The 12,290-nt window shown below is 35.4% G+C and overlaps 1 protein-coding gene and 1 long non-coding RNA gene across 2 annotated transcripts; both read right to left on the bottom strand.

Moving 5' to 3' along the window:
- Window positions 1–568: 568 nt before the first annotated feature.
- Window positions 569–8,740, bottom strand: LOC142610225 (histone-lysine N-methyltransferase, H3 lysine-9 specific SUVH1-like). The gene is made up of 3 exons (XM_075781982.1): window positions 8,486–8,740; window positions 5,556–8,032; window positions 569–820 (listed from the first exon to the last, which is right to left on the bottom strand). Exon 2 carries the CDS (start codon window positions 7,745–7,747, stop codon window positions 5,618–5,620), a length of 2,130 nt encoding a protein of 709 aa, XP_075638097.1. The 5' UTR covers window positions 7,748–8,032; window positions 8,486–8,740; the 3' UTR covers window positions 569–820; window positions 5,556–5,617.
- Window positions 8,741–11,281: 2,541 nt separating this feature from the next.
- LOC142611445 (uncharacterized) lies at window positions 11,282–12,040 on the bottom strand. The gene is made up of 2 exons (XR_012840036.1): window positions 11,561–12,040; window positions 11,282–11,472 (listed from the first exon to the last, which is right to left on the bottom strand). It is a non-coding gene; the product is annotated as an uncharacterized LOC142611445 (long non-coding RNA).
- Window positions 12,041–12,290: the final 250 nt, after the last annotated feature.

Below are 12,290 nucleotides of genomic sequence, written 5' to 3' on the forward strand. Positions count from 1 at the left end.
GCGCACCAAAAGGTCTAAAACCAAAACAATAAGATGTCCAGTAACTACTTCAATCCACAGAGAAATATCTTATTTATCAAATATAAACCCAATACATCTCTCTCTATAAGGATTTATATTTGTTATCCATAAAATAACTGCTACTTTCCTAAAGATAATCTCCAATTGGTTTTACAAGTTTTTATCCTGACTAGTGCAATGCAATAATAATTACTAATCCAATAAAAACTAATTACACGATCCTAACCCATAAAGTCATTAATTTTTATTTTTGTTTACTAGAGTACAGATTGAAATAAGACTGCCTACCATGAACTCTCTCAAACCTCACAAAAGTGAGTATTTTTGTCCTTCCCTTGTAGGGGAAAAGATTTTATATTATAAAATATACTTGGAGCATGTATAGCCTCCATCTCCATCTCCATCAATTATAAAGTTGGAATGCTTGTTGAGAATGGGTGCATGAGACAATCCTCAAGACTCAACCACATACAAGTGTACACCTTGAATATGAGGAAATCTTAATCCCACGAGTACGAGAAGCACCTCCCTAAAATGGAAAAACTAGTTTGACTAGAAAAGAAAAGGGCAGAGATTCCACTAAACTAAATAACACCACAGCTCTGCTTGTAAAGTTTACAACTTGCAAATATTAGCACATACACATTCTGAGAAGAGATCTTTGGTGTCCTCATTCACTACAACATAGTTGGGAAAATTTTGGCATTCTTGCATGCCAGACATAGGTACATCTCAAAATAATGCATCCAGCATTCCTGAGTCACCTTGAATCTCATTCCCGCTATCAACCACAGGTCAACTGAGAAACAGAACAAGAGGATATGCCACTGTGAGAATATATTTTCACCAAGCCAAAATATTCAGAAATTTTAAATATTACAAACCTTCAGATTTATAACAGGGTTTTTTTTATTAACATCAATATGACAAACTTATATAAACATTTCTGGTTCTTTTTTTTTTACTGAAATGATAGAAATCACACTACTAGTTCTAACCCAATAGAGTTGCATGATGACATGATACAGAAAATTGTGTTTACTGCAAACACACTAAAATAAGAAAGATGGGAAATGTTAACCAATGCCATAAGGGAATTGGTTTAGGAACTATTTTAGAAACATTTAATGAGAAAATGATAAAGCAATTAATTTTTCTGACATCTTTTTTTATTTCCCTTGAAAGTGGTTTTAAAACTTTCCTAATATAATATATTAATAATTGTCATAAGGGCACCCGTTACCATAACTCATAACTCATATAAGATTTATGATTTGATAAATAGTGATTTCGGGTTTTTTACAATATTTGTAGGTGGTTTGCTTACATTGCTTCATTTAAATTTTGAATACAGATTGCAGTCAAGGGTTGGACAGCAACAAGTGAATGTAAAAGCAAAAATTCTAGATCTACACCTGCTAATGAATCAACCTAATTGTAATCGTTATGCAGTGCCATGGGGGGTCAATCTGTTACGTCTGAAGAGAGGAGTGCACTGTTATCTGAAGAAGGGAGAAGATTACGTGAAAGATTTGGCATTCTTGGATGGCTATTGCCGTGGGTGGATAGTTATTGCATTTGAAATTTGTATTTGGATTACAATGGAGTTGTTGCTGCATTCGTATTTGAATTATGGTTATCTAGATAAAGTAATATTTGAATTGGTATTTGTATTTGAGTTTCTAAGAAGTTGAGTCCCTTTAGGATTATTTGCTGGTATTTGAACAATCATAGGATTATCTATTGTTATCTGTTTGTCATTTGAATTCCTAGGACTTGTATTTAACGTAGAATGCAATGAATAAAGCAGCTGAGAATTATTATCCCAATTTCCCTCCCTATTCTCTTATTCAAGAGACCGGTCATCTCGAATATGACCAAACAACTATCCACTCAGTCAGAAATTAAACCCAGTCATAACACAATCTTGAATGGGTTTCCCTGATTTTGAGAGGATATCTGTTGTAAATGTTTTCATTGACACAGCCAATATAGCGCCAATGGCCATGTCAAGCAAGCAATCAATGTGCCATTAGATCATTGTCTCTATGACAGCTTTAGAAGTCTGATGTTTTCGTTAGTTTAATGCCTATCTAATGTAGACGAAATGGAAGCCTAAACTAAGTCATTGGTAACCATTGTGGCTGAGTGTCTGTGTATTCATCCTTTTACCAATCTCTTTTTATTGTTTGTTTCTCAGAAGTTTCTATTTGACAGTTTGACACCCTTTTTTTGTTTGCTTTCGTCGAACATGTGTATGTTTCCAAAAAATGTGAAAACAGAAACAGTATCAAGCAACCCTAAACATTTAATTTAAATTTTCAGGCATACAGAGTAGCAATATTTATCGATCTCCTCTTATTGTTTGTTTCTCAGAAGTTTCTAATTGACACCTTTTTTTTGTTTGCTTTTACTGAAAGTGCATACATTTCCAAAAATTTGTGAAAACAGAAACAGTACCAAGCAACCTTAAAACATTTAAATTTAAATTTTCAGGCAGACAGAGTAGCAATACTTACAGTGCACCAAAACTTTAAACACCCAACAAATGATAAATAAATAAATAAAATCAAACCGATCTACAATGAATGATTTTATTATCAGTGACAGGTTTTTTTTCCCCTTGTTTTCTGAGAAAAGCCAAAGTTTTTTAACATCTTGACAAAATATTATTTTACTAGTCAACCATACTAAAAGTCTAAAACCTAAATCTAAACAAAATTAACGAGATAGCTTATGTGGTGGATGATTAAATGAATTTAAAATTAAATGCAACAACTTACAACAGACAGATGAACCATACAGTATGATCCAACATAACAATCAGCCTAATGAAATAATAACCAGCACCAATGAGCTATAGCTCACCTGCACTTCCTTCTCTCATTATAATGGAATGGAGGGTGAGTTCTTGTGTTCAAAACACACTGGGTCCATGTGTAAATTACCCAAAAGAAATAAAAGGGTAAAATGCACTTTAGACCCCCTGGTTTTGAAATTTCTGGCGAATATAACAATTTTCTTTGGCATGGTTTACAAACCTGTGCCTTAGTAGATGAAAGCCCAGATAGGTTTCTCTTTGTTCTGTTTTTATTTTCATCTCAAGGTCATTAGTAACAGACCAAGTTCAAATCTTTAGATCAAACCCATGACACCCAGCAGAAAATATATCATTAGATTGTCACTTCTAGTGCATAAGTTAAAGTTGAAGATTTTTGTTAGAACCTAAGGGTGAGGAGGAGGAGCTCAAAGTTGTTCTGGCCATGGTGGCTGAGGTGTGAGAGATGAGAAAAGGATAACTAAGGGTGTGTGAGTGACCTGTTTAGGAGAGGAGGACCCAACCTGTAGGAAGACTTCAAAGTTCAAACACAGTCCAGCAATCTCACATGCACTGTTACTTTTTGGAGGCACATGGACAAGATTTATAGTATGGATGGAACTATCTATTATACCATTTAAAGAAAATAAGATGTGACAAGATTCTAATTGAGAGTTTAAACATAAAATAGAATATAAATTCAATTAAAAATATACATTAGAACACTGACGTAGAAAATTGTAAGGACTCAAAAGCTTATATGGCAAAAAAAAAATTTTGATAAGTAACATAGCAAATATATTGAAAGAACACAGTCCCATACATAGGAAATGTACGAAAGAGGCAAAAACATCAAGAAACCAAAGTACACAGATCAAGCAACCTAGGAAGAGAAGTACAAGAAAAAGAAGGTAAAACCAAACACCATTCGAAAAGAGTAAAAAAGAAAAAGGACTTAAACTCAAAATGGACTGCTCGCGATCCTTAAAGCTTCTCGAATTCCGTTCCCGCCAGATACACCACATCAAACAATGCGGCACAATCCTCCGAAAAACTATATTATGATGTCGCCTAAAATTGCAAGACCAACAATCCAACAAATCCACTACCCTTCGCGACATCACCCAGCAAATACCAAACAAGCAGAATATCATACTCCACATCTCATAAGCGAAAGGACAATGAAGGAGGAGATGATCTACAGATTCCCCACACCCTCTGCACATGAAACACCACTCAAGAACGACAAAGTGCCTCTTCCGAAGATTATCTATAGTTAGAATCTTGCCTAAAGCCATAGTCCAAGTGAAAAAAGCTACTCGAGGAGGAACCTTCGATTGCTACACCATCTTCCAAGGAAAGGGAATGACAGTAGAAGGGGATAAAGAATGATAATACCCACTCACCTTGAAACCACGACTGTAAGCTGGCTTCCAACAAAGTTTGTCAGCACCAACACCCCACACCTTAGTGGAATAGATCAGGACCAAAAATGAGTCCAAAGAAAGTGACTCTTGTTCGTTCACTAACCGACGAAACTAAATGTCCCAAGAAACTCTCCCATTCGTGTAGCACATAACCTCGGAGACCAAAGCCTCCCTTGTCCTACTAATGTTATATAAATCTGGGAACGCCTCCTTAAGAGGACGATCCCTACACCACACATCATCCCAAAACTTCACACGAGTTCCATCACCCACATCATACCGAAGGAACTTGGAGAAATTCAACCAGCCACTTCTAATGAACTTCCATAAACAAACACCATATGCCCACAACACAGCTTTTGTACACCAACAACCCCACTCATTCCCATACTTCGCCCCAATGACCCTTCTCCAAAGGGCACCATTCTCCAAACCATAACGCCACAACCACTCAACCAAAAGTCAAACATCAATACACGCACACACACACACCATAGATAATAGGAGTAATAAAAAAATAACAATAATATTTTCTGGGTTGATATGTTATGCCACTTCTCCTAAGTATGGAAATGCACATGCTTATTTAGGTATTTTATACATTACTATAACGCCAGCACAAGATGAGGCCTTGCAACTCCAAATGATTATGTCTCACCCCTAGACATGCTCAGCAGTCATGCTTCAGACATCTTTAAGAACAATGGACATGAGTAGCCCAAGAATTTATAGAGCAGTAAACAATGACTATTCCTCAGAATTTCTTTTGCTAGTCTCTAGATGAGCATAATCTATGTGCACACCTCCAAGCTGTTGATTTTACTGGTTGCAAAAAACGATTACTATGAAAGATTTGGACGATACAAGGAAAGTCTTGCTTGGTGCAAAAGTTACTGGTTCAAGGACAGGTTACCAGGTCTATATTAAACAAACAAAATATGCAATATTACTGTATTATGTCTTCCAATGGGTAAAAACCCAGGCAAAATCATCAAATCCAACAATAATTATTTAACAAAATTTGGTCCATGAGGTGTTTTGGGGAGTGGGGAGGACAACTTTGACTACTTTGTGTATACTCCTTACAAAATATTTGTGAATGTAGACTCTTTAACTCTTGCCTTATTCCAGAATTTTGTAATACTTTTCATGGTGCATGTTTCAATATTTTGCATGATCAACTGATTATTGAGGATTTAAATTATTCAATAGGAAAAAATAAAACAAACAAACAAAAACATCTTATCTCAGGGTAAGCAATGAGCATTTGGAAAGTAAAGACCTCTAACCTTTTTAAGAAGATTAAGTTAGCAAGGACCATCCTCTTTGCCAGATGCCCATTGATAAACCATTAATAGAAATAACCTTTGCACTTTACCGACCCACAAAGGCATTTTTTCTTCCTCTGGTCTGCTTTTTCAGGTGGTACTGCCCCGTAATCATATGTCAACTCTGTCATTGGAGGAATGTGTCTAACCGAATGAAATGTAACATGAAGATCAGATTCATTTTTATTTTCACGTAGAATTGGCTGCCAGGATACATTTGGAGAGCAGCTGTGATTCATAAAACGACCTACATTCCCAGCATTTTTTGCACTTATGATTAGGGGATGTGGGATCTTTGGGGCCTCATTAGAATCACCTGGCAGTTCCAAAAGTGGATAAGTGCGGGTTGCATCGAAGATGTAATCATCTTCATTTTCACTTCCAAGCTCCTCCAGCTTATCGCTAGCAATAACTTCCCCTGCATATTCACATATAAAAGCTCCAGCACGAAGGGGATCCCAGGACCTTAGACCCCAGCCTCTATCCTTAGTTTTAAACACTTCCAAACGAACTCTCAGACCACTTTGTGATACTCGGTTCCGGCAATTAGGAGGACACTGACAAGAAGGACCACACTCATATAGCAATGACTTTTGGTTCACAAGAACTGAATTTGCATTATAAGGAAGGTAACCTTCATTTTTCTTAATGCAAGAGCAGTTGCTACCAGGGAGACATCCACCAACACAATTACAGCCAGTACAAGGTTCCGTTGGATCAACTGGTTTTTCATTCTTGAGACCAGGAAAATAGGTGAAATATGCAGGGCCCTTCTCATCATCAACATCATTTACTAGAGAAACAGGTGCACTTTCTGCCCCAGAAGTAAGATCGGGCAATATAACCCCGACCCTAGAATTAACTCCATCCTTCCATTGCTGAATTAATTTCCAGGTCATGAACGCTTCAGGCTGGCCAGGTAACCTGACAAGTTTATACTTAAATACATTGCGACCTGACTTTCCTTTATCGACCCACGACTCCTGAATTTTGTAAAGACCATCATAGACATATACCTTCCCGGTTGGATTTGCAAAATCCTTAAAGCCCCGAATCACTCTAATCTCATTACCCCGGTGCAAGCTTTTCTCCAAAGCAAGGTTACCTCTTTCAAGCTTCTGATCCATTACTTCCTTATCTTTCCGGAAGTGATTCCCACCTTGGCCACTATAAATTAACACACCCCCATCCTCCATATTATCATCGTCGTATCCTCCAGATGAAACAATGCTGACTGCTAAGGGCTCTTCAGTTTGACTGACCTTCAGACCCATGTAATCAATGCCAGCCATACATGGTGCATGCAATCCAATCAAGCACAACTCCATCCTGAAAAAGAAACAATCCCCAACTTCAACACCAGGCACAGCTCCAACTCTCTTCTTGATATTCGTCCGAATCCCTTTATTCATCAAAATTGCACCTGCCCTTAAATCAGGTCGTCTTGTTACTCCTGGAATTGCATCCTTTGACTCTTCAATTTGGTTAATCTTTCTTCGGATAAAATCATATATCATGAGTAAGCATCCAACTGATTCCTTGTCAGCTTCAGTTCGCCGGATCATGTCAAATGCTGCAATATTAGATGATGCAAGAAGATTTTCAATTACTGAATCTATGTCAATTTCAGTTGAGGCAATATTGATGTCCTGGCGAGCCCTAGTCCTTCTCTGTGACCTACTACTACTCTTTGACCTCCCTGCCTTTCCAGTATCTTCTGAATCGTGCATGCTAAAACTACTTGAATACTGCCCATCTTCCTGCACATCGCCACTTTGGTGTCGTGACAGAGCACGACTTCTAGTAACCCTTCTTGAAGACCCTGTCTCACCATTCTCATCTCCTGCATACTGAGTCTGCGGTGTCCTAAATGAAGTGATTGGAACTGCATTTGATATTGGTGCATTTCGATTTGGTACAGGCGGCCTTTGAGGCTCTGGTGTAGCAAAAAAGGGGTAAAATGAGGCAGCCCCAGGTGGGAAAGGACCAGATGGTGAAACACAAACAAAGGGTGCTCCACCTTGGGGATTTGGAAATGAAGGAAAATTAGGAGCTGATGCTGATCCGAATATAGGAACAAGACACCGCAAGGGCCTCACATTCATTACCCTAGACTTATCAAATGACCCAGAAACAGGAGTAGAGTCCTCCATCAATACACTTCCAGACAACAAAAAACAACCTTTTCCAAACACCAACTCCCCTAATACAAATTTCTATACATAATCTACTTCTTTTTCTCCTCTTTACAACACCAACCAACTAACACAACATTTACTTCTAATAAAACTACAACAGCAACATATTCTTACAAAACAAAAACATAAACGTTTCAGTAACAGAATACTTTACAGTAGAAGCAGAAGATCTTTACAAAATCACTTAAAAGATTCAAACTTCACATCCAGGCCAAGATTTTGGTCGACATAAGTAAATTCCTGCAACATGAAAGAAGAAATGAAGTCAGAAAAACTAAAAGAATCTGAGCTAAAAACATTGAAATTTCCAGGGCAGAGATTAAAATTATCCAAAATACTTGCATAAACCCTCAAACCAAAAGGAAAGCATGTGAGCTAAAGTTGAAGTGAACATGCAAGGTCATTAGAAACAGAATCAACAGCCCAAATTTCTGTTTATTTCCTTTTACCCAATTTCCCAATAACCAAAAAAAAAAAGAAACCCAACAACTGGAAATTTAAAAAAAAAATATTTTAAATGATGGGTTATGAAAAAAGAGATCAGAAGACTGAACAGAAAAAAGTAAAAAATTAAAATTGAAATATAAAGTGGAAGATGCTACCAAAGATCAAAGGCAAAAAAAGGCATAAGATATAAGACAGATCTAAATCAAACATAGAGAAAGCTTAGAACTTAGATTTTATTTTGTTTACCTGACATGGAGTTTTGGTGATTGGAGAGTACGAGTTCTGAGAAGTTTGGGAGCTTCTTCTTATTACAATGACTTTTTATTTTTTACTTTCCCAAACACAATGCCACTCTCTTAGTTTTCGTGTTTGGTCTTATAGTACAATGGAGAGGGAATCAGGTGTGTCTGAGACTATGATACTGTTGTCTTTGATTAGTTCGATGCTTATGTGGCAGCGTTTTTCATTGGTTTTGTATGTGAGTTGAGATAGGGGATCATCACTTCACTTATGTTTTTTACCTTGGCGCAAATAGTTCAACTGAAACTGATAGAAGTACTAAAAATACAGAAGAAGACTCAGAAAAAAATTGTTGTTGACTGAGACTTTCGTTTGATCTTAAATGAATTCTCAACCAATCACGTGCGGAACAGCTCCACGGTTAACTTATGCTTCGCACTACTACTACTCTACAAATGTTCTTTTTTTTTTTTCTTTTTTTTTTGGCAAAAATATGATCTTGATCCTTACCTTTTGAGATCATTGTAAATTTTGCCCTTAAATTAAGTAACACTCAATTTAGTCATTTTATTTTTAACTTTTAGTCAGCTTGCAATTAGGACGGTATATGAACCAAGCTGTATATGCATAACTTTAGCTCAGTTCAAAAAATATATATATATATATACATATTTATGTTTGATTATTAACAAAAATACAATTTTTGTTTTTATATTTTGAGGTCATAATTAATTTAGTTATTACATTTTTGTAGCAATTAATTTAGTTTATGTTTTTCTTTGCAAAAAAATATATAGTTTATGTTTTCAACTTACAGTTAATTTGGTCTTTAATTACCGTTAACTCATTAACACAAAAAACATGTCTATGTAGTTAACAGATTAACATTAGATGCTTACGTGACTACTATAATAATAATAAATTTTATTTGATATTTAAAAACGTCACATCATTATTTATTATTATTATTATTGAAGCTTCCAAATCATCATTTTTAATTGAAAATAAAATTAATTAAAAAAATATAACAAAAAAATATATATCATCTTGGTCATTACATTTTAGGATCATAATGAATTTGGCATTATATTTTGGTAGCAATCAATCCAGTCATGTTATTTTCAACTTGTAATCAACTTGCAGTTAAGACTGTAAATTAACCAAATTGTTTATATACAGCTCAAGCTTAGCTCCAAAAAAAAAAAAAAACTTGTTTATGTTCATTTGTTTAGAAAACGAGTCAAGTTTAGGCCTTAAGTGTAAGTTTGATTATTAAACAAGTCAAGCTCGAACATAATAATATGTTTGTGAACAAACTCATGAATATAAGACTCGATTTAACTGTATGTATATATTTGTCTAAAAATCTATTTATATAGACTTCAAACTGGATTATATAAGTTTTTCAATAGGTTCATAATATATTAAACTAGCATGTAACTTGTGCTTATGCATGAAATGGAAACATTACAAATGGGGAACACTTAGCACAAAAAAATTTTAAAAATAAAAATTAAATTAGACACGTGGCACGCAATTATACTACAATTAGAAACTAATTTTGATTCAATTTGAATTCTAAAATTGTACTTCAACTTTATATATACACACATTTTTAAAAAATTAACAAAATCCTAATTCAAACACATTAAAAATGCACTACTTAGAGAAGTACAGGAATTTAGAGAAGTAAATTCCTTGTTTGAAACAAATATATCTGTCACACTCTAGAGTTTGAAAATATCTAAACAAAATAAATAAAAACATCCTACAAAAGCTAAAAGGAGTGGCTCTACAATTATAATTTAGAAAATCCATATGGGACATATTAGAATTGAATTTTGCTAACCTTGCCATCAGGATTTGAAACGGCAAAAAGTATTGACCCCTTGCAAATTAATTAATTACTCAAGTTAATTAATTAGGTTCAATTACATGCAATGACGTGGTAGCATAAACAAATTACCAACTAAACTAAATGCAGCAAAAATTAAATTTGACATGGTGATTTGCTTACGAATAGGGAAAATCACCAAGGCAAAAATTTCACTGGGTGATTTTAAGGTCACCACTCCCAAGAATCCACTAATCAATAATCAAGCGATTACAAGTAAAAGTAATCTTACCAACTACCCTTAGCCTATCCCAAGTTACCAACTTACAATTAAATCTTCACTCCAATACCCAATTAGACTTGATCTTGTAGTGGCACTATTTCCATTTAATGCACGAATCTCAGTACGTAACTATCTCCAGTAACTTGAAGAAAGTTGTTGGCTGCAAAGTTCTTCACTTCATGTACAATGAAGATCAATAAGCTCCTTGGTTACAAAACCTTTTGGCGTAAAAACGTAGTAACTTCTTTTAAAGAGAATAAGACACTAGATCACTTAATATATATGTAAGCCTTTAAAATAATCATTATATATATGTCTAGGGTTGTGAGAAAAAAAACCCTACACAAATATACAAAAATCCAATTGCATCTGAAAAGTCTGATTTCGTAATTCTCAATAGAAACAGCTTCTGTCAAGTTTCAACATTAATTCTCAATAGAAAAGATTTTGTCGAGACTTCTATCAAGTTTTAGTGAACAGCTCTTTCTCCACTTGTTTCTTAGTCAGATCTTTATGGTTTTAATACTTGACTTGAACTTTTTTTTCTTGAAGTACTGTATTCATTTGGATCTACCCAATTACAAGTATATTTTGTTAAAGGATTAACCAATTATATAAAATATATGCTTAATAAGATTGAATTATGGTCTTGCAGGCAGATAGAATAAGACAAAATGACATTTGATTGGAACAAAGTGGAGACTCTTTATTTCTCTTCTCCCCGAAATGCTTTAGATAGAAAGATACAAACATTATGTTCATTGAAATATACCAATGGGACATGCAACCTTTTGTTGTGTCCCCAAGAGCATGCACATGGAAGCCATGGAGTCCAGGTATAAAGACCTTAAATATTTCTAGTTGTTGTAGTTAGGCCTGAAAGTTTTTGAAAATTAATTATCACTTTAAATAAGAAAAAAGCAATTTACATTTCCTTAATAAAATAACAACAATTTCAAGTTACCATCTCCTTCTTGGGTGAAGTAAATAATGCTAGACACCCTCAATGCTGCAATTTCGAGGTGTCCACGGGTCGGTCGAACTCGGGTTAAGGGTCAACCCATGACTCAACCTGATCTCATCGGGTCCTGGATTCTGTCACCCACTGTCGACCAACAGTCCTCGGGTCTCCGACCACCATTTGCCATGAGTTTCACAGACGGGTTCGGTCGGATTGGTGGTTGGCTTCAAATCTGCTACTACACACAAAAAACCCCAAACATAGTACGACACAAAACATCAAAATACATCATAGCTACTGCCTCACCCACCTCACCATACCCAAGGAGTTGTGTTTTACTTTAGAGAAAAGTTTGCCAAATGAACTCACACTCGCATGATGAGTGGTTTTTAGCTTTTGATTTCAAAGAGAGCCACCAAGAAGAGTTAAAAATGATGCTTGATAAGAATGGAAGATAGGAAGAGATAAGTTTGCATTATAAAAATAAAGAAAGAGAAAGTTTGCATAAAAAGATGGAATGAAAGAGATAATGGCTGGTAGTACGTGTCAGCCATGCAAAGAAGTAAGAGTTTCAAAAGGTAGAGACACGGTTCCCAAGTAAAAAATTGTTAGTTCAAAATATTCAGTCGGTTCATTTTTTACTGGTTGCCATAATTGAAAACCGATATCCGAACCGAAAATGGTCGGATTTGAAAGTCCACATCTGTTGCCGACCGAAACTTATTTGGAGCCG

Source organism: Castanea sativa, chromosome 9, assembly GCF_040712315.1.
Source record: "Castanea sativa cultivar Marrone di Chiusa Pesio chromosome 9, ASM4071231v1".
Lineage (NCBI taxonomy): Eukaryota > Viridiplantae > Streptophyta > Magnoliopsida > Fagales > Fagaceae > Castanea > Castanea sativa.